This window comes from Bombina bombina, chromosome 1 (genome assembly GCF_027579735.1).
Source record: "Bombina bombina isolate aBomBom1 chromosome 1, aBomBom1.pri, whole genome shotgun sequence".
Classification (NCBI taxonomy): domain Eukaryota; kingdom Metazoa; phylum Chordata; class Amphibia; order Anura; family Bombinatoridae; genus Bombina; species Bombina bombina.
Window position 1 is genome coordinate 134,779,848 of NC_069499.1, and position 23,620 is coordinate 134,803,467.

Below are 23,620 nucleotides of genomic sequence, written 5' to 3' on the forward strand. Positions count from 1 at the left end.
AAATTATGTTTTTTCCGCCTCTAGTTCTTCTTCCAAGAGTGATTTCCAAAATCTTAATGGAGCATTCGTTTGTACTGCTGGTGGCTCCAGCATGGCCACACAAGTTTTTATATGCGGATCTTATTCGGATGTCCAGTTGCCAACCTTTGCCACTTCCGTTAAGGCCAGACCTTCTATCTCAAGGCCCGTTTTTCCATCAGGATTTCAAATCATTAAATTTGAAGGTATTGAGATTGAACGCTTAGTGCTTAGTCATAGAGGTTTCTCTGACTCAGTGATTAATACTATGTTGCAGGCTCGTAAATCTATGTCTAGAAAGATTTATCAAGTTTGGAAGACTTACATTTCATGGTGTTCTCATAAATTCTCTTGGCATTCTTTTAGAATTCCTAGAATTTTACAGTTTCTTCAGGATGGTTTACATAAGGGTTTGTCTGCAAGTTCCTTGAGAGGACAAATCTCTGCTCTTTCTGTTCTTTTCCACAGAAAAATTGCTAAACTTCCTGATATTCATTGTTTTGTACAGGCTTTGGTTCGTATCAAGCTTGTCATTAAATCAATCTCTCCTCCTTGTAGTCTTAATTTGGTTGTGAACTCCAACAACATTAGTAGAGAAATTGTTGTCCCTTCTTTGTGTCCTAATCCTAAGAATTCTCTGGAAAGATCTTTACATTATTTGGATGTGGTAAGACGACTTTCAAGACAACTTCTAGTCTATTTGTCATCTTTTCTGGTTCTAGGAAAGGTCAGAAGGCTTCTGCCATTTCTTTGGCATCTTGGTTTAAGCTTTTGATTCATCATGCTTATTTGGAGTCGGGTAAATCCACGCCTCAGAGGATTACGGCTCATTCTACTAGGTCAGTTTCCACTTCCTGGGCTTTTAAGAATGAAGCTTCTGTTGATCAGATTTGCAAAGCAGCAACTTGGTCTTCTTTGCATACTTTTACTAAATTCTACCATTTTGATGTTTTCTCGTCTTCAGAAGCAGTTTTTGATAGAAAAGTACTTCAGGCAGCTGTTTCAGTTTGATTCTTCTGCTTATAATTTAAGTTTTTTCATTATAAAGATTAAAACTTTTTGATTTGGGTTGTGGATTAATTTTAAGCGGAATTGGCTGTCTTTATTTTTATCCCTCCCTCTCTAGTGACTCTTGCGTGGAGTTCCACATCTTGGATATTCGCTATCCCATACGTCACTAGCTCATGGACTCTTGCCAATTACATGAAAGAAAACATAATTTATGTAAGAATTTACCTGATAAATTCATTTCTTTCATATTGGCAAGAGTCCATGAGACCCACCCTTTTTTATGGTGGTTATGATTTTTTTTTGTATAAAGCACAATTATTCCAATTCCTTGTTGATGCTTTTTGCTCCTTTCTTATCACCCCACTTCTTGGCTATTAGTTAAACTGAATTGTGGGTTTGGTGGGGGCTGTATTTATAGGCATTTTGAGGTTTTGGAAACTTTACCCTTCCTGGTAGGATTGTATATCCCATACGTCACTAGCTCATCGACTCTTGCCAATATGAAAGAAATTAATTTATCAGGTAAATTCTTACATAAATTATGTTTTTTTAACTATGTTTGTTATGTGATTCAACCTGCTTATGTGTGGTGTTAAAACAAAGGTTGGAGATGGCGCCAGAGGCTATCTGGTGGAGAATAATTAAATTTAAGAAATATCAAAATAAACTTCAAAAAAAGGACCATATACATATAAAAATGTGACTCAAAGTGTAATAAACACTTTCGTGGTAGTAAGGCAATCCACTTATTAAATAAATAAATTCAATTTATTAAAGCAATAAATAGAAAAACTGTTATTACACTTCTGTTAAAATAACATTTAATATATTGCAATATGTTCATGAAACCAAATGATACTAATATCTAAAATTAGAGAAGCACTAATCATTTAGATAACAATTCAGTGACATCTAAATGTTAAAATGGTTAAAAAGCTAAACAATAAGCTAATTTAATGCACATTAAGCTGTTATGAACCGGGTTACATAAACCTGTATGAACTATAATGTGGGGAGTGGTATACACAAATGCACACCACACCCTTTAGGGTGCGCCTCCCAATTGCCAAAAAATCATATAAGGTAAGTAATCTAGAACCTAGACATAAAACAATGCACACAGTGACAAGGATATAACACCAGATCAATGAACTATACAGTAGGTATAAGTATGTTAAAGTCCAAAAATAAAAATCTTTAATAACACAGCGACGCGTTTCTCAGCCGCCTATGGGCTGTTTCATCAGGCTATAATAAAACATTAAAAAATACACTTGCTATATACCAAATTAAAAAACCTAAAAATCATCTGATTTTTATTTTTATATACACTTGCTTGTGTGGTATTTTGACCCAATAATCTGTTGTGGGGTTTCTTATACCCCTCCCCTATCAATCGTTATACTACTGGAAGTTGAGGATTACTTGCTGTGGTTTGTCTACTGGGCGACTTGTGGTTCCAGCTTGCTGATATTGCACCTGGAGGTGCTTTGTTTCCTGTGAGTATACCCATTAGGGCTATATTCTCCCTGGGCGCAAACAATACTAGGCCATGTTGGTTTGCCTTTCTCTTTTCTAGGCATAGGATCTTAGGCTCTCAAGGAACACCGACTGGATCTGTTTGGAGGCATATCAGTGAGCTGGACTACTGTGAAGTTTCAGCCTGCTCCACTAGCACCATCTGGGTGCTTGATGTTTGTGAGTATACCCAGGGACATCTTGACAAAGGCTCCCTGGTGAGCTGAAACGCGTAGACCATACCGGCATCCGGCTAACTTTGGAAAGGACACAGACCCGACAAGCTCCCAGGACCGCAGCGCCAGAACCTAGTTGATTGACCCAGGTACTGAGCGAAAGCGGTAGGAGCATTTTCTCAAGGAAGTGTGCATACTTTGAAGCAATACTCAGTTTCTAATTACATGTGAAGGCATTATCGAGTGGGAAAGGAGCGTTACAGGTGAGCGGAGTAAAGAGGTCCGCCCCTAACACCGGAGCTCCGGGTAAGTGCCTACAACTGACTGTGTTACTTGAAAGACCCTCATGAGTGGGGGTGAAGAATCTCAGTTTTTAGTTTGATCTGCACCGTAAGGACTACATTGTTGATCTCAAGTTTTCTTTAATCAAAAGACTATTCATCCATATCAGAACACAGTGCCTATCTGAATCTAACAACCAGCATTTGTAGTCGTTCATACAGGTTTATGTAACCCGGTTCATAACCGCTTAATGTGCATTAAATTAGCTTATTGTTTAGCTTTTTAACCATTTTAACATTTAGATGTCACTGAATTGTTATCTAAATGATTAGTGCTTCTCTAATTTTAGATATTAGTATCATTTGGTTTCATGAACATATTGCAATATATTAAATGTTATTTTAACAGAAGTGTAATAACAGTTTTTCTATTTATTGCTTTAATAAATTGAATTTATTTATTTAATAAGTGGATTGCCTTACTACCACGAAAGTGTTTATTACACTTTGAGTCACATTTTTATATGTATATGGTCCTTTTTTTGAAGTTTATTTTGATATTTCTTAAATTTAATTATTCTCCACCAGATAGCCTCTGGCGCCATCTCCAACCTTTGTTTTGATTTCTCTTAGAATTGATTGCACGAATTGTGAGAAGTGCAATTAGGAGATAGGCCATTCTGGTATAGCTTATTAACAGCTTACACACCCTTTTGACTTGTTATGTGTGGTGTTACTTAGGCTCTTAGCTAGGAACATAACGGCCTTTGGAAGTGACGCGGCCTTTACAGTTGAGTGCGCTTTTTCTGGACCGCACGGTGCACCTGGTGACCGGGCATGGTCACATTTTGACTCTCCATTTCCGCATTCCTGACCGTGTGGCGACGGAACATTTCTGGTCCGCTGGTGTTGGGTCCTAGGAGGTGGTGAGTGCCCCATCCATTGTGGGTGTCAGGTGCCGTTTATTTTTTTTATTTGGTCCGTTTTTTGTTTTCAATATCCCAGTTATGGAGGATTCTGATAATGGGGAGTCTGTTTCTCGTGAGGAATACGAATTGGCCCGGGTGATACAAGCCCTTCAGTTATGTTCAGAATGCAGTTTTAGAGTGCTCAATTCCTTGGGAATTGAGCACTCGCTGAGCCATCCGTCTCTGGGGGTCCCGATCCCCGAGTGGCGAGTTCCCTACCACCGACTCTTACTACACATGCAGGTAACCCAGATTTTGTTTATCCTTCTCTGGAAGGTGGCTTGTCCCCCCCCCCCCGGACGTTATGGTACGTTTTCGCATGTCCATAATTATGGCGCTGGCATATCTGCTGCTACCAGAAGTGTGCTTACGATATTGTACGTGTTCCGTTGACTGGGGTTCTTCAGGCATGGGATTGCCTGCTCGGCTATCGGGGGAACGACTGTCCCTGAGGCTTCAGGGGGTCAACCTTCGAGGTCGGGGTCATCTTCTGCTCCAGCGAGGGTATGCTGTGCCTTTCGTTATAGGCTGGAGCGCCTTCATGTCCTTTTGAGGAACGTTCTGGCGTTGTTGAAGGATCCCATCCTTAACGGATATGGGAATTCTAAGTCTTCTACTTAGAACGGCTTGCATAATTAGCTATATGAGGTTGAAGTAATCTTCTTATAGCCTTGTTTATTGAGTATCCTGAGCTGGAAGAACATGATCCTGCTCCTGCGGGTGTGTCTGTTCTTCTTGGGCTATAACCTAAGGGTTGCCTTAGTTTTTATTTATCCGGTTAGGATGATTTTTTATTTGAGCTCATGTTTATGTATTTCCTTCTGGCTTTTTTTCTGGAATCGATACTCGCTATTTTTGATCGCACATTTTACTTCTACGGAAGTTTGTTTGATGTGAGGACATGTTAGTCCAATGTTTAATTATTTTTTTTCTTGCTGTCTATTCCCCATCCCTGGGGATGACTGTTTGTGGCCTGGATAGTATCGACCCTGAGTTCAGGCTGGTCCTAATTGGGTTCGGACCCTTCTGTCTTGCGGCCTATTTCAGACATGTGGTGCCTGTTCTGCCTGGCTGGTCTGGTTGAGGCGCACAGTGTTAACATTATTATTATTTGTGTTATTCAGCTAAGCATTCTGTGAGGGCCTGAGGGTCCGTGAAGCGTGGGGGATTGGTTCAGTCCTTGTTAGCCCCTCTAGCTGGCCGACTGGGACTCCGTGAAGTTCCGCTGTGACACACTCTGTTTTTCGTTATTTTGTCAGAAAGAGGAGTGTTTCTCCAACATAGGTGTGTCCGGTCCACGGCGTCATCCTTACTTGTGGGATATTCTCTTCCCCAACAGGAAATGGCAAAGAGCCCAGCAAAGCTGGTCACATGATCCCTCCTAGGCTCCGCCTACCCCAGTCATTCTCTTTGCCGTTGTACAGGCAACATCTCCACGGAGATGGCTTAGAGTTTTTTAGTGTTTAACTGTAGTTTTTATTATTCAATCAAGAGTTTGTTATTTTAAAATAGTGCTGGTATGTACTATTTACTCTGAAACAGAAAAGAGATGAAGATTTCTGTTTGTATGAGGAAAATGATTTTAGCAACCGTTACTAAAATCCATGGCTGTTCCACACAGGACTGTTGAGAGGAATTAACTTCAGTTGGGGGAACAGTGAGCACTCTTTTGCTGCTTGAGGTATGACACATTCTAACAAGACGATGTAATGCTGGAAGCTGTCATTTTCCCTATGGGATCCGGTAAGCCATTTTTATTCACACAGTAAATAAGGGCTTCACAAGGGCTTATTAAGACTGTAGACATTTTCTGGGCTAAATCGATCATATTTTCACATATTTAGCCTTGAGGAATCATTTAATCTGGGTATTTTTTGTAAAATAATATCGGCAGGCACTGTTTTAGACACTTTATTCTATTGGGGCTTTCCCTAATCATAGTCAGAGCCTCATTTTCGCGCCGGTATGGCGCACTTGTTTTTGAGAACAGCATGACATGCAGCTGCATGTGTGTGGAGCTCTGATACATAGAAAAGTCTTTTTGAAGGCATTATTTGGAATCGTATTCCCCTTTGGGCTTGGTTGGGTCTCAGCAAAGCAGATTCCAGGGACTGTAAAGGGGTTAAATATAAAAACGGCTCCGGTTCCGTTATTTTAAGGGTTAAAGCTTCCAAATTTGGTGTGCAATACTTTTAAGGCTTTAAGACACTGTGGTGAAATTTTGGTGAATTTTGAACAATTCCTTCATACTTTTTCGCAATTGCAGTAATAAAGTGTGTTCAGTTTAAAATTTAAAGTGACAGTAACGGTTTTATTTTAAAACGTTTTTTGTGCTTTGTTATCAAGTTTATGCCTGTTTAACATGTCTGAACTACCAGATAGATTGTGTTCTGACTGTGGGGAAGCCTAGGTTCCTTTTCATTTAAATAGATGTGATTTATGTCATAATAAATTTAGTAAAAATGATGCCCAAGATGATTCCTCAAGTGAGGGGAGTAAGCATGGTACTGCATCATCCCCTCCTTCGTCTACACCAGTTTTGCCCATACAGGAGGCCCCTAGTACATCTAGCGCGCCAATTCTCCTTACTATGCAACAATTAACGGCTGTAATGGATAATTCTATCAAGAACATTTTAGCCAATATGCCCACTTATCAGCGAAAGCGCGACTGCTCTGTTTTAGAAAATACTGAAGAGCATGAGGCCGCTGATGATATTGTTTCTGAAGGGCCCCTACACCAGTCTGAGGGGGCCAGGGAGGTTTTGTCTGAGGGAGAAATTTCAGATTCAGGAAAAATTTCTCAACAAGCTGAACCTGATGTGATTACTTTTAAATTTAAGTTGGAACATCTCCGCGCTCTGCTTATGGAGGTGTTATCCAATTTGGATGATTGTGATTATCTGGTCATTCCAGAAACACTATGTAAAATGGACAAGTTCCTAGAGGCCCCGGGGCCCCCCGAAGCTTTTCCTATACTCAAGCGGGTGGCGTACATTGTTAATACAGAATGGGACAGGCCCGGTGTACCTTTCGTACCTCCCCCCATATTTAAAAAATTGTTTCCTATAGTCGACCCTAGAAAGGACTTATGGCAGACAGTCCCCAAGGTCGAGGGGGCGGTTTCTACTCTAAACAAGCGCTCCACTATACCCATAGAAGATAGTTGTGCTTTCCAAGATCCTATGGATAAAAAATTAGAAGGTTTGCTAAAAAAGGATGTTTGTTCAGCAAGGTTACCTTCTACAACCAATTGCATGCATTGTCCCTGTCACTACAGCCGCGTGTTTCTGGTTCGATGAGCTAGAAAAGGCGATTATTAGTAATTCTTCTTCTTATGAGGAGATTATGGACAGAATTCGTGCTCTTAAATTGGCTAATTCTTTCACCCTAGACGCCACCTTGCAATTGGCTAGGTTAGCGGCGAAAAATTCTGGGTTTGCTATTGTGGCGCGCAGAGCGCTTTGGTTAAAATCTTGGTCAGCGGATGCGTCTTCCAAGAACAAATTGTTTGCCATTCCTTTCAAGGGGAAAACACTGTTTGGCCCTGACTTGAAAGAGATTATCTCTGATATCACTGGGGGCAAGGGCCACGCCCTTCCTCAGAATAGGTCTTTCAAGGCCAAAAATAAACCTAATTTTCGTCCCTTTCGCAGAAACGGACCAGCCCCAAGTGCTACGTCCTCTAAGCAGGAGGGTAATACTTCTCAAGCCAATCCAGCCTGGAGACCAATGCAAGGCTGGAACAACGGAAAGCAGGCCAGAAACCTGCCACTGCTCCCAAGACAGCATGAGATGCGGGCCCCCGATCCGGGACCGGATTTGGTGGGGGGCAGACTCTCTCTCTTCACTCAGGCTTGGGCAAGAGATGTTCTGGATCCTTGGGCGCTAGAAATAGTCTCCCAAGGTTATCTTCTGGAAGTGATTCATCCTGTTCCATTAAAAGGACGAGGGATGGGGTTCTACTCCAATCTGTTCGTAGTTCCCAAAAAAGAGGGAACGTTCAGACCAATCTTAGATCTCAAGATCCTAAACAAGTTTCTCAAGGTTCCATCGTCCAATATGGAAACCATTCGAACTATCCTTCCATCCAGGAAGCTCAATTCTTGACCACGGTGGATTTAAAGGATGCGTATCTACATATTCCTGTCCACAAGGAACATCATCGGTTCCTAAGGTTCGCATTCCTGGACAAGCATTACCAGTTCGTGGCGCTTCCTTTCGGATTAGCCACTGCTCCAAGGATTTTCACAAAGGTACTAGGGTCCCTTCTGGCGGTGCTAAGACCAAGGGGCATTGCTGTAGTACCTTACTTGGACGACATTCTGATTCAAGCGTCGTCCCTTCCTCAAGCAAAGGCTCACACGGACATAGTCCTGGCCTTTCTCAGATCTCACGGATGGAAAGTGAACGTGGAAAAGAGTTCTCTATCTCCGTCGACAAGAGTTCCCTTCTTGGGAACAATAATAGACTCCTTAGAAATAAGGATTTTTCTGACAGAGACCAGAAAAACAAAACTTCTAAACTCTTGTCGGATACTTCATTCCGTTCCTCTTCCTTCCATAGCGCAGTGCATGGAAGTGATAGGTTTGATGGTAGCGGCAATGGACATAGTTCCTTTTGCGCGCATTCATCTAAGACCATTACAACTGTGTATGCTCAGTCAGTGGAATGGGGACTATACAGACTTGTCTCCGAAGATACAAGTAAATCAGAGGACCAGAGACTCACTCCGTTGGTGGCTGTCCCTGGACAACCTGTCACAAGGGGTGACCTCCCGCAGACCAGAGTGGGTCATTGTCACGACCGACGCCAGTCTGATGGGCTGGGGCGCGGTCTGGGGATCCCTGAAAGCTCAGGGTCTTTGGTCTCGGGAAGAATCTCTTCTACCGATAAATATTCTGGAACTGAGAGCGATATTCAATGCTCTCAAGGCTTGGCCTCAGCTAGCGAGGGCCAAGTTCATACGTTTTCAATCAGACAACATGACGACTGTTGCGTACATCAACCATCAGGGGGGAACAAGGAGTTCCCTGGCGATGGAAGAAGTGACCAAAATCATTCAATGGGCGGAGACTCGCTCCTGCCACCTGTCTGCAATCCTCATCCCAGGAGTGGAAAATTGGGAAGCGGATTTTCTGAGTCGTCAGACATTGCATTCGGAGGAGTGGGAACTCCATCCGGAAATCTTTGCCCAAATCACTCAACTGTGGGGCATTCCAGACATGGATCTGATGGCCTCTCGTCAGAACTTCAAGGTTCCTTGCTACGGGTCCAGATCCAGGGATCCCAAGGCGACTCTAGTAGATGCACTAGTAGCACCTTGGACCTTCAAACTAGCTTATGTATTCCCGCCGTTTCCTCTCATCCCCAGGCTGGTAGCCAGGATCAATCAGGAGAGGGCGTCGGTGATCTTGATAGCTCCTGCGTGGCCACGCAGGACTTGTTATGCAGATCTGGTGAATATGTCATCGGCTCCACCATGGAAGCTACCTTTGAGACGAGACCTTCTTGTTCAAGGTCCGTTCGACCATCCGAATCTGGTCCTACTCCAGCTGACTGCTTGGAGATTGAACGCTTGATCTTATCAAAGCGAGGGTTCTCAGATTGATACTCTTGTTCAGGCCAGAAAGCCTGTAACTAGAAAAATTTACCACAAAATATGGAAAAAATATATCTGTTGGTGTGAATCTAAAGGATTCCCTTGGGACAAGGTAAAGATTCCTAGGATTCTATCCTTTCTTCAAGAAGGATTGGAGAAAGGATTATCTGCAAGTTCCTTGAAGGGACAGATTTCTGCCTTGTCTGTGTTACTTCACAAAGAGCTGGCAGCTGTGCCAGATGTTCAAGCCTTTGTTCAGGCTCTGGTTAGAATCAAGCCTGTTTACAAACCTTTGACTCCTCCTTGGAGTCTCAACTTAGTTCTTTCAGTTCTTCAGGGGGTTCCGTTTGAACCCTTACATTCCGTTGATATTAAGTTATTATCTTGGAAAGTTTTGTTTTTGGCTGCAATTTCTTCCGCTAGAAGAGTTTCAGAATTATCTGCTCTGCAGTGTTCTCCTCCTTATCTGGTGTTCCATGCAGATAAGGTGGTTTTATGTACTAAACCTGGTTTTCTTCCAAAAGTTGTTTCTAACAAAAACATTAACCAGGAGATAGTCGTGCCTTCTTGTGTCCGAAACCAGTTTCGAAGAAGGAACGTTTGTTGCACAATTTGGATGTTGTTCGCGCTCTAAAATTCTATTTAGATGCTACAAAGGATTTTAGACAAACATCTTCCTTGTTTGTTGTTTATTCTGGTAACAGGAGAGGTCAAAAAGCAACTTCTACCTCTCTCTCTTTTTGGATTAAAAGCATCTTCAGATTGGCTTACGAGACTGCCGGACGGCAGCCTCCTGAAAGAATCACAGCTCATTCCACTAGGGCTGTGGCTTCCACATGGGCCTTCAAGAACGAGGCTTCTGTTGATCAGATGTAGGGCAGCGACTTGGTCTTCACTGCACTCTTTTACCAAATTTTACAAGTTTGATACTTTTGCTTCTTCTGAGGCTATTTTTTGGGAGAAAGGTTTTGCAAGCCGTGGTGCCTTCCATTTAGGTGACCTGATTTGCTCCCTCCCTTCATCCGTGTCCTAAAGCTTTGGTATTGGTTCCCACAAGTAAGGATGACGCCGTGGACCGGACACACCTATGTTGGAGAAAACAGAATTTATGTTTACCTGATAAATTACTTTCTCCAACGGTGTGTCCGGTCCACGGCCCGCCCTGGTTTTTTAATCAGGTCTGATAATTTATTTTCTTTAACTACAGTCACCACGGTATCATATGGTTTCTCCTATGCAAATATTCCTCCTTAACGTCGGTCGAATGACTGGGGTAGGCGGAGCCTAGGAGGGATCATGTGACCAGCTTTGCTGGGCTCTTTGCCATTTCCTGTTGGGGAAGAGAATATCCCACAAGTAAGGATGACGCCGTGGACCGGACACACCGTTGGAGAAAGTAATTTATCAGGTAAACATAAATTCTGTTTTTTTTCCCTGCGTGGGTTGGGAGATGGAGGACTCTGGGCCTCCTTGCCGCCGGCCCTGACGATCTTGCATTTCAGGGACTCCTTGGTATTATCCTTTTTGGACTTGTTCCTTTTGAGGTTCTCTTCCCTCCGGTTGAGATTTCTGGGCCTTGTCATTTCTCCTTAGCGGTTTTAACCGCTTTATGGGGAGGGCCGCGTGGTTTTTCCTTATTCGGGAGTTTGTTTCCCTATGAGGGACGTTAGGCTATGTTGTCTCCTTCTTTGAGCTTCCCTTAAGTTAAGCCTGCTAGCAGCTTGGCCAGGTTCTGGGTGCTCTCGGATGCGCTACTTATGGCTTGTCTTGTCCTTTGAACAATGTATATTCCCCTTTGTGGGGGAGTTCTCTCTGTGTTCTTTTGGGACTTCTGGATGTTTTTAATTCGGCTTTTGTTTTCATCAGACTTGGCTCATGCCTTGTGAGCATGTGCACTGTTCTTATATGTGCCCTTCCCTTTGGGGAGGTTTTTTTTTTTCTTCTTATGAAGGTTTTTTTTCCCTCTCTCTGGAGAGTTGTTGTCCTGTCTTGTGTGCAGGAGGTTGGAACAGATATTTTAGATGTTCTCCTATGGGTTATCTTTGGCAGTACCTATTTGAGGGAGCTCTTGGGTTAGCACCCGAGTTCTGTGGGGGTGACAAGTTCACCCCATTCCGTCCTTCCCTAGGGGTTGGTGTTTGGGGTCCTTTTTGGTCCCCTGTTTTTCAGACCTGCCTGTCGCTTGGGCTGGTCCGGTGTGAAGCAGGATTTGAGATATGTCGTCGTCCTCTGGCCTTTTAAGGTTCGGTGAGCCTTTTTGAGGTTTTGTGCTTTCTCTATGTTCAAGATATTTGAGAAGGACTGATGGCTTTATGATAGCCTGTGATGTGCCCACTGTTTGGTGGATGTTTAGCAGTCTGGTAATTAGGATTTGATATCTCTTTTCAGCTGATCTTACTTCCTGGCAAGTATTCTTTTTCAGAGTCATTCTGGTATGACTGTACCGTGTGGGTTGACTCAGGTGTTCACTTATCGGGGCTTGCTGCACGTGTTCGATCTATGAATCTTTCGATATTCTGAGTTATTTGTGACTTGAGGACTCTGTCTTCAGTTGTCTTTTAAGATGCGGTTGCATTGTATTTAGGAAAAGTTTTCTTCTCAGTTTCTGTTCCCGGTCTTAATCTTGTGATTTCTGTGTATTTCGGGGTCTGACCTGCTGTTTTGGTCTAGTGCTGAGCTTAGCGGTTTCACTACCTGAAGGCTGAGAGTTTGCATACCCACTGTGGGTGCTGTGGTTTCTCGTGAGCTTGGCTTGATTCTCGGGGTTCCTTTTTTCATTTGAAACTGGTTGCACTTTATTTGGGGTCCCTTCGGGGATCCTTGATTTTTTCTTTCACGTTTTCTCCTTTTTTGTGGAGTTTTTGGTGCTTGATCCTTTCTCAAATAAGGGGTGGGGCGTTGTGGACCGACTGCTGGGCGGCTTTGTCTCCTGGAGGCGGGTTGGCTCGATCGAGTCCTTTCTGCGGTCTCTAGCAAGGTCTTATGGACTTTCTGTGGGTCAGTGTCTTTGGGGCATTTTTTTTCCTTTTTTCTAAGCTTTATCGGCTTTGGACAAAGCGTTTTTTTTGGGTCGGGTTTGTAGGCCTGGTGCCCTCAGGATGGGCTGCCTTTTGTACCCTCCCATTTTGCATTCAGTGTTCTCTATAGCTTGGGTATTGTTTTCCCGAAAGTAATGAATGCAGCTGTGGACTCTTTCTATTTATGAAGAAAAACATAAATTATTCTTACCTGATCATTTTCTTTTCTTCAGATGGAAAGAGTCCACATCTCCCCGCCATGTTTTTCTATGTGGCGTCTGTTATTTTTATTCTTCTGGCACCTTTTCACCCTGTTATTTCTTCTATTGTTCCTTGTTCCTCTGCAAAATGACTGGGGGATGAGGGAAGTGTGAAAGGTATTTAAGATTTTGGTTGGGGTGTCTTTGCCTCCTCCTGGTGGCCAGGTTCTGAATTCCTTAAAGTAATGAATGCAGCTGTGGACTCTTTCCATTTGAAGAAAAGACAATTATCAGGTAAGCATAATTTATGTTTTTTACCTGTGTAATTACCTTGTTTCTAAGCTTCTGCTGACTGCCTCCTTATCTCAGATTTTTTGACAGACTAGCATTTCAGGCAGCTAGTGCTGACTCTTAAATAATTTCACGTGCGTGAGCACAGTGTTATCTATATGAAACACATGAACGAACGCCCTCTAGCTGTGAAAAACTGTCAAATGCATTCAGATAAGAGGCGGCTTTTGCTGGCTTAGAAATTAGCATATGAGCCTACCTAAGTTTAGCTTTCAACTAAGAATAACAAGAGAACAAAGCAAATTTGATGATAAAAGTGAAATAGAAAGTTGTTTAAAATCGCATGCCCTATCTGAGTCATGAAACTTTAATTTGGACTTTTCTATCCCTTTAAGTAAAAAAATAAAATTTTATGATTCAGATAGAGTATGCAATTTTGACAACTTCCCAATTTACTCTTAGTATCAAATTAGCTTTTTTTTTTATCTTTGTATCCTTTTGTTGAAGAGTAAACCTAGGTAGGTTCATAGGAGCGTTGGAGTGTGCACTTGTCTGCAGCAGTCTATGGCAGCAGTCTCTGAAACAGTGTATAACATTGTTATAAAAACATTGTTGCAATTACGGCTCTCAGATGGCTAAAGTCACGTGCATGCTCCTGAGCTCACCTAATCTATAAAAAAGGTTATCGAGAAAACTAATCAAAATTGATAATAGGAGTAAATTGGAAAGTCGTTTAAAATGACATGTTTATCCAGTTCATTTGTTTAATTTTGACTTTACTGTCCCAATAGAGCACTCAAATTTAAATATATTTCCAATTTACTTTGATTATCAAATCTGGTTTGTCACTTTGGTATCCTTTGTTGAACAGTAAACCCTAGGATTAGCAATGCACTACAGGGGCTAACTGGTGAGCCAATAACAAGAGGCATATATGTGCATCCACCAATCAACAGCTAGCTTCCAGCAGTGAATTGCTACTCCTAAGCCCACCTAAGTATGCTCTTCAACAGAAGATACCAAAAGAACTAAGCAAATTTGATAATATAAGTAAGTTGGAAAGTTGTCTAAAGTTGCATGTTCTATCAATGATTTAAACGTATTTAATAGTGCAATAAAAGCAAACACTGGGTTTAACACATAGTTGATCTTCTGCAAAAGCGGAGCTATGAAGCTGGTCTTGGATATGACATGGCTGGTGATTGGCAGGTGTGCATACCGCCCCTAACTGGTGCACATAAGCATTCATGCTTTGTTTGCTCCTAAGTGCATGTTAATGTGGGGCAAAATTAGAGGCAAACATTTGTGCAGTAATAAAATGCACTAACAGATTAGAGTATTTTACTTTTGCACTATTATTTGACTTAAATGCATTGCACATTCCAGTGTGTATGTACATCTTCTAAACCTAGCTAATTAAAAGGAAAATCATCCATTTGTTTTCACTTCTAAATGGGTGAATTACTGTGGTCTAGTGGAGTACCCCATAGGCTGTGATGCTTATTATGTAATTGTACACTAGATTGTTCTGTTTGGTGGCTGATTAACAATAGATACAATTTAACATTTTTGTGAAGAGTTTACGCAACATTAAAAATAAAAATATTCTGTTCACGTTTCACTTTTGTAGATGTTCAAGATGATGAGGTTGCAGAAGCTGTATACAGAGACAGGAAGAGAGTCCTTCCACTGCAGTTAGTCCCCTCACTGACAGAGGACAGCTTTGTGACAAGTGTAAACAGTACATCCCGCTCAGTAGTTCTCTTCTATGCAAGCTGTAAGTATTCAGTCGTATTTTAGTAAAACCAATACTCTTTAACCTGGAGTTCTAACTTCATTATACAAAATATTTTAAAATAATGTGAATATTTGTTAAGTTCTGTATTTACCTTGGCCTTCCTAACAAATACTTACTAGGGGAGATCTCCCTTCTAAAGGCATCACAGTCATAACCTGAACAGATCACCTGTACCCGTAGAGAAGTGAGCCATCTTACAGGACCCCTATTCTTAGTCCTGTCCATCATGGTATGGTTAGTTAGTGGATAGTTCCCAGAAGAGTGGGTTTTTCTACTTGAAGCTGCCACAACATAATTTCCTCTCAGTGAAGTTCTTATGCAGCAGGTCTCTGATGTTGCTGGGAAGTTCCCAAGCCTCATTCCATAATGGCCAGATTATGTACAGGCTCATCTTCCTTACACGTCGCTCTTCATCTGCTGCACCTCTCTGCCAATCCCTTCACTGGCTTCCTCTTTCCTCCAGGATTAAACACAAAATTCTGACTCTGACATACAAGGTGCTCAACTTCACTGCTCCCCCCTATATCTCAGACTTTGTCCCCAGATACTCTCCCTCCCGTCCATTACACTCTGCTTACAACCTCCTACTCTCCTCCTCTCTTGTTACCTCCTCACATTCCCATTTATAGGACTTCTCCAGACTGGCTCCAATCTTGTGGAACTCTCTGCCTCGCTCCACAAGACTCTCCCCTAGTTTTGAAAGCTTCAAGCGCTCCCTAAAGACTCTACTGTTCAGGGATGCATACAACCTACACTAACGTTTCCTAATACCAGTTCCTGCTATCTGCCATGAACCCCCTTAGCATGTAAGCCCAAGAGCCCAACTGTTTGCAGATCACCTTCATAAGAGCTGACTACAATAGTGCAACTCTCGGCAGGGCCCTCTACCCATTTGATCCCTATAAATGTTACCTTTGTATACAGCCTATGTTTATAGCGCTGTGGAATCTGTTAGCGCTCTACAAATAACCAATAATAATAATAATAATGTACTCCTCACAACGGATTCTAGCATTGTTAGTTACAGCACAGGATCCTTTATGGATGCTGGTGTTTATTGAAATTTAACTGCTGAATAAACTTCCTGCTTGCTTTTACCTTCGTTTGGAGGCATTGGATGGAGCGCCATCGAAACTGGCACCACTGGATGACGTCATTCGCATGGTCTGCGGGAGTAGGTCAGCGTGAAGGTGGCTGAATAGTTTGGCGTACAGGTCCGGTTCGGTGGGGTGAGTTTGGTCCTTTAAGCACTACTAGTTTGTTTTCCTACAGCACAGGATCAGCTGCACATGTACTGCAAGGGTAAAGTATGCAGATTTGTGTGAGGGTAGTCTTTATATCAGGACACATACTGATGCATAAGACTTAGTAAGTCCAACTCAGGCAGCCACTTCTGTGTTAACCCTCTATATTTATTTACTTCATTACAGCAGGGACTGTATTCACGGGGGATTACATAACATAGCAATCTTTAATACTGCAGGGGACAACAGGGCTGTATTGGGACGTATTGCATGTTTTGTGGTGTCCCAACATCAACTAAGACACTAATGGACTTTTTTTTTATTTTTTATAATGGTGCACCGAGTAGAGGCAAAACAAATTCCTTCCCCACCGAGTTCTCCTGATGGTGGGGAAGGAATTTGCTTTCGGGCCACAGGTGAGGGTTTTGGCATGGGTCCTGTCTCTTCCCCTGACTTGGCAGAAAAGTGTTCAGCAAGCAGAGGACTTCGTTCAGCAGTTCTTCTTGAGACACGCTGTTTATCGGTTTGGGAGGGAATGAGACACTCTGCCGGAGCTCCTGGTGTTTTCGGGTTAAATTGGAATAATTTTTAGAAAACTTCTGTGCTGCTTTACTATATCATTTATATATCAGTGCAAAAAGGTTTATATGAGTTCTTTATTCTCTAATAAAATTATACTGTCATATATAACGGCATGCTGGTTTATAGGGTATAATTTTTGGAAACTCATTTAAAGCTACACTGTAGGTTTTTTTTGTTCATCTTTGCAACTTTAGATCCCTTGACATTGGGTCATTATGAACAGGCTGGGAATGTTGAGGATCCCTCTGTATCACAGGATGGTGTAATTATGGATATAGTGATTCCTACTAATGTTTATTATGCAAGGAGGTTGTAATCTTTCCTCCTGCACAACTATGCAACTCATGGTTGACCTTTGTTCTATAGTCTCATTCTCTAGCACCTAGCGCTCCAAGTCCTAGTAAGAGACCTGTAGCAACTAATAAGGAGGCATCTGACTTTTAGAAGGGTTTAAAGCTCCTTTGCAATCTGCAGTTTCTGAAGCCGTTGAATCTTTAATGCCTCCAAGTAAGCATAAGCGCAAAACAAAACATTGTACTCCTGAATCAAAAGGCAGCACTTTTTTTTTTGGAGCTAGAACTCTTAGCCAGTCTCCAGGTTCTGACTGGAGGAATTATCTACAGCGTTGAAGGGTAAGGTGTCTACTGAAGGTTGTTCTTCAGATTCTGATAGAACCTGAGGATGTGACTTTTCAATTTAAAATTGTAACATTTGCAATGTCTTTTAAAAGAGGCCCAGGATTCTAATTCTACAGAAGAGAAACCTGTACATAAATTAGATCTCATATTTAGACCAAGGTCGCAAACTCCTGAGACTTTTCCTGTTCCTTCACTAATTACTTACATTATTTGCAAGAAATGGGACAAAATAAAAGTACATTTTACATCAGCAATGTTTAAGAAGCTTTTAACCTGTTGCTGAGGCTAGTTTAGAATTATGGGACACTATACCTAAGGTAGATGGGGAAATCTCTAGATTAGCGAAGAACACAACTATTCCTTTAGAGGATAGTACATCCTTCAAGAATCCTATGGACAGGAAACAGAAAATTACCCTAGGAAGGCTTTTCCCCAGGAAGGTTTACTATTTAAACCTGCAGTGGCTACTGCCGCAGTTGGTGGAGTTGCAGCTTTTTGGTGTGATTCTTTGATCCAGGTTTGAACTCCATTATTTCCACTGTGACAGGGAGCAAGGGGACCTTCTTGCCTTAGGACAAAAAGTCCAGACCCAAAGGGAAACAGGGTGTACTTTTTGATTCCCTTTTTCAGAACAAGAATTGGAAAACCTTATCCACTCAGAAAACGGAAGCACACAAGACTTCCTGGAAACCTAACCCTGTCTGGAACAAATCCAAACAGAACAAAAAGTCTTCCTCTGATTCAAAAACTGCATGAAGGTGCGGCCCCCTGATCCAGACTCGTCTCTGGTTGGGGGCAGACTAAGCCGCTTTTGAGAGGCTTGGATTCAGTCTGTTCAGGATCCCTGGGTGATAGAGATTGTGTCTCAGGGGTACAGAATAGGTTACAAATCCAGACCTCCCAAAGGAAAGTTTATTCTGTCTCACTTCTCAAAGAGACCAGAATAGAGATTAGGAAAACATGGGTGTTATCACTCCTGTCCCATTAAAAGATAAAGGAAAAAGGGGTTATTCAAATATTTTCATAGTTCCAAGAAAGAAGGGCACGTATTGCCAAATATTGGATCTAAAGACTTTGAATAAATTTCTAAGGGTTCCATCTTTCAAGATGGAAACCATCAGATCAATTCTTCCTTTAGTACTTCAGGGACAGTTCATGTTTACAATAGATTTAAAGGATGCATACCTTCACATTTCAATTCATCAGGACCACCATCTGTACCTAAAGTTTGCTTTTCTAGACAAGCATTACCAATTCACGGGTCTGCCTTTCAGGTTAGCTACAGCTCCCAGAATCTTTACCAAGGTGCTGGGAACCCTTCTATCTATGATCTGTCTTCAGGGAATAGCAGTAGTTCCTTACATGGATGATATCTTGCTTCAAGCACCATCTTTACCTTTAGCAATCTCTCACACAGAGAGGTTACTTTGGTTCCTTCGCAAGCATGGTTGGATAATAAATGTTGCCAAGCGTTCTCACGCAACTAGAGTGTTTTTTTAGGAGTTCTCATAGGCCTAGATTTAGAGTTCGGCGGTAAAAGGGCTGTTAACGCTCCGCGGGCTTTTTTCTGGCCGCACCATAAAATTAACTCTGGTATCGAGAGTTAAAACAAATGCTGCGTTAGGCTCCAAAAAAGGAGCGTAGGGCATTTTTACCGCAAATGCAACTCTCGATACCAGAGTTGCTTACGGACGCGGCCGGCATCAAAAATGTGCTCGTGCACGATTCTCCCATAGGAAACAATGGGGCTGTTTGAGCTGAAAAAAAACCTAACACCTGCAAAAAAGCAGCGTTCAGCTCCTAACGCAGCCCCATTGTTTCCTATGGGGAAACACTTCCTACGTCTGCACCTAACACTCTAACATGTACCCCGAGTCTAAACACCCCTAACCTTACACTTATAAACCCCTAATCTGCCGCCCCCGCTATCGCTGACCCCTGCATTACAGTTTTAACCCCTAATCTTCCGCTCCGTAAACCGCCGCAACCTACGTTATCCCTATGTACCCCTAATCTGCTGCCCTAACATCGCCGACCCCTATGTTATATTTATTAACCCCTAATCTGCCCCCCACAACGTCGCCGACACCTGCCTACACTTATTAACCCCTAATCTGCCGAGCGGACCTGAGCGCTACTATAATAAAGTTATTAACCCCTAATCCGTCTCACTAACCCTATCATAAATAGTATTAACCCCTAATCTGCCCTCCCTAACATCGCCGACACCTACCTTCAATTATTAACCCCTAATCTTCCGATCGGAGCTCACCGCTATTCTAATAAATGTATTAACCCCTAAAGCTAAGTCTAACCCTAACACTAACACCCCCCTAACTTAAATATAATTTACATATAACGAAATAAATTAACTCTTATTAAATAAATTAATCCTATTTAAAGCTAAATACTTACCTGTAAAATAAACCCTAATATAGCTACAATATAAATTATAATTATATTATAGCTATTTTAGGATTAATATTTATTTTACAGGTAACTTTGTATTTATTTTAACCAGGTACAATAGCTATTAAATAGTTAAGAACTATTTAATAGTTACCTAGTTAAAATAATTACAAAATTACCTGTAAAATAAATCCTAACCTAATATATAATTAAACCTAACACTACCCTATCAATAAAATAATTAAATAAACTACCTACAATTACCTACAATTAACCTAACACTACACTATCAATAAATTAAATAAACACAATTGCTACAAATAAATACAATTAAATAAACTAGCTAAAGTACAAAAAATAAAAAAGAACTAAGTTACAGAAAATAAAAAAATATTTACAAACATAAGAAAAATATTACAACAATTTTAAACTAATTACACCTACTCTAAGCCCCCTAATAAAATAACAAAGCCCCCCAAAATAAAAAATTCCCTACCCTATTCTAAATTAAAAAAGTTACAAGCTCTTTTACCTTACCAGCCCTGAACAGGGCCCTTTGCGGGGCATGCCCCAAGAAGTTCAGCTCTTTTGCCTGTAAAAGAAAACATACAATACCCCCCCCCCCAACATTACAACCCACCACCCACATACCCCTAATCTAACCCAAACCCCCCTTAAATAAACCTAACACTAAGCCCCTGAAGATCTTCCTACCTTGTCTTCACCATACCAGGTTCACCGATCCGTCCTGGCTCCGATATCTTCATCCAACCCAAGCGGGGGCTAGACATCCACTGAAGAAGTCCAGAAGAGGGTCCAAAGTCTTCCTCCTATCCGGCAAGAAGAGGACATCCGGACCGGCAAACATCTTCTCCAAGCGGCATCTTCGATCTTCTTCCATCCGGTGCGGAGCGGGTCCATCTTGAAGCAGGCGACGCGGATCCATCCTCTTCTTCCGATGTCTCCCGACGAATGACGGTTCCTTTAAGGGACGTCATCCAAGATGGCGTCCCTCGAATTCCGATTGGCTGATAGGATTCTATCAGCCAATCGGAATTAAGGTAGGAATTTTCTGATTGGCTGATGGAATCAGCCAATCAGAATCTAGTTCAATCCGATTGGCCGATCCAATCAGCCAATCAGATTGAGCTCGCATTCTATTGGCTGATCGGAACAGCCAATAGAATGCGAGCTCAATCTGATTGGCTGATTGGATCGGCCAATCGGATTGAACTAGATTCTGATTGGCTGATTCCATCAGCCAATCAGAAAATTCCTACCTTAATTCCGATTGGCTGATAGAATCCTATCAGCCAATCTGAATTCGAGGGACGCCATCTTGGATGACGTCCCTTAAAGGAACCGTCATTCGTCGGGAGACATCGGAAGAAGAGGATGGATCCGCGTCGCCTGCTTCAAGATGGACCCGCTCCGCACCGGATGGAAGAAGATCGAAGATGCCGCTTGGAGAAGATGTTTGCCGGTCCGGATGTCCTCTTCTTGCCGGATAGGAGGAAGACTTTGGACCCTCTTCTGGACTTCTTCAGTGGATGTCTAGCCCCCGCTTGGGTTGGATGAAGATATCGGAGCCAGGACGGATCGGTGAACCTGGTATGGTGAAGACAAGGTAGGAAGATCTTCAGGGGCTTAGTGTTAGGTTTATTTAAGGGGGGTTTGGGTTAGATTAGGGGTATGTGGGTGGTGGGTTGTAATGTTGGGGGGGGGGTATTGTATGTTTTCTTTTACAGGCAAAAGAGCTGAACTTCTTGGGGCATGCCCCGCAAAGGGCCCTGTTCAGGGCTGGTAAGGTAAAAGAGCTTGTAACTTTTTTAATTTAGAATAGGGTAGGGAATTTTTTATTTTGGGGGGCTTTGTTATTTTATTAGGGGGCTTAGAGTAGGTGTAATTAGTTTAAAATTGTTGTAATATTTTTCTTATGTTTGTAAATATTTTTTTATTTTCTGTAACTTAGTTCTTTTTTATTTTTTGTACTTTAGCTAGTTTATTTAATTGTATTTATTTGTAGCAATTGTGTTTATTTAATTTATTGATAGTGTAGTGTTAGGTTAATTGTAGGTAATTGTAGGTAGTTTATTTAATTATTTTATTGATAGGGTAGTGTTAGGTTTAATTATATCTTAGGTTAGGATTTATTTTACAGGTAATTTTGTAATTATTTTAACTAGGTAACTATTAAATAGTTCTTAACTATTTAATAGCTATTGTACCTAGTTAAAATAAATACCAAGTTGCCTGTAAAATAAATATTAATCCTAAAATAGCTATAATATAATTATAATTTATATTGTAGCTATATTAGGGTTTATTTTACAGGTAAGTATTTAGCTTTAAATAGGATTAATTTATTTAATAAGAGTTAATTTATTTCGTTATATGTAAATTATATTTAAGTTAGGGGGGTGTTAGTGTTAGGGTTAGACTTAGCTTTAGGGGTTAATACATTTATTAGAATAGCGGTGAGCTCCGATCGGAAGATTAGGGGTTAATAATTGAAGGTAGGTGTCGGCGATGTTAGGGAGGGCAGATTAGGGGTTAATACTATTTATGATAGGGTTAGTGAGACGGATTAGGGGTTAATAACTTTATTATAGTAGCGCTCAGGTCCGCTCGGCAGATTAGGGGTTAATAAGTGTAGGCAGGTGTCGGCGACGTTGAGGGGGGCAGATTAGGGGATAATAAATATAATATAGGGGTCGGCGGTGTTAGGGGTAGCAGATTAGGGGTACATAGGGATAACGTAGGTGGCGGCGCTTTGCGGTCGGAAGATTAGGGGTTAATTATTTTAAGTAGCTGGCGGCGATGTTGTGGGGGGCAGATTAGGGGTTAATAAATGTAATATAGGGGTCGGCGGGGTTAGGGGCAGCAGATTAGGGGTACATAAGTATAACGTAGGTGGCGGTCGGAAGATTAGGGGTTAAAATTTTTAATCGAGTGGCGGCGATGTGGGGGGACCTCGGTTTAGGGGTACATAGGTAGTTTATGGGTGTTAGTGTACTTTAGGGTACAGTAGTTAAGAGCTTTATGAACCGGCGTTAGCCAGAAAGCTCTTAACTCCTGCTATTTTCAGGCGGCTGGAATCTTGTCGTTAGAGCTCTAACGCTCACTGCAGAAACGACTCTAAATACCGGCGTTAGAAAGATCCCATTGAAAAGATAGGCTACGCAAATGGCGTAAGGGGATCTGCGGTATGGAAAAGTCGCGGCTGAAAAGTGAGCGTTAGACCCTTTAATCACTGACTCCAAATACCAGCGGGCGGCCAAAACCAGCGTTAGGAGCCTCTAACGCTGGTTTTGACGGCTACCGCCGAACTCTAAATCTAGGCCATAGACTCTGAGATGATGAAAGTCTTTAACAGATCAGGGCAAACTGAAACTTCAGTCAGCCTGTTGGACCTTCAGAGGAATCCCTCTCCTTCTGTGTCTTAGTGCATGCAAGTAGTGGGACTCGTTGTGGCTGCTTCAGACTCCACCTCATTTACGAGATTACATCTGAGACCTCTACAATTATGCATGCTACGACAGTGGAATGGAAACCGTTCAGATCTGTCACAGCTGATACATTTAGATAATTTTACCAGACAGTCTTTGAGGTGGTGGATATCACCTCATCCAGTTTCTATAGGCATGAGTTTTCATTGTCCAACATGGGAGATAATCACTATGGATACAAGTCTGTTGGGATGGGGTGCAGTATGGGACCAACAAAGGGCCCAAGGGGTTTGGTCTCCTCAGGAGACTATGTTACCTATAAATATTCTAGAGCTCAGAGCAATCTTCAATGCTTTACAGGCTTGGGCGATTCTCCATTTATTCGATTCCAATCAGACAATTTAACGACCATAGCGTAC

At 41.9% G+C, this 23,620-nt stretch overlaps 1 protein-coding gene across 2 annotated transcripts in view; it reads left to right on the plus strand.

Annotated features, from left to right (window-relative positions):
* TXNDC16 (thioredoxin domain containing 16) overlaps positions 1–23,620 on the plus strand; it is a 381,032-nt gene that overhangs the window by 243,090 nt on the left and 114,322 nt on the right. For both annotated transcript variants that reach the window (XM_053697616.1, XM_053697617.1), the window contains one exon: positions 14,712–14,858. In XM_053697616.1, the coding sequence (XP_053553591.1) occupies positions 14,712–14,858 (147 nt within the window). The remainder of the gene's footprint in view (positions 1–14,711; positions 14,859–23,620) is intronic.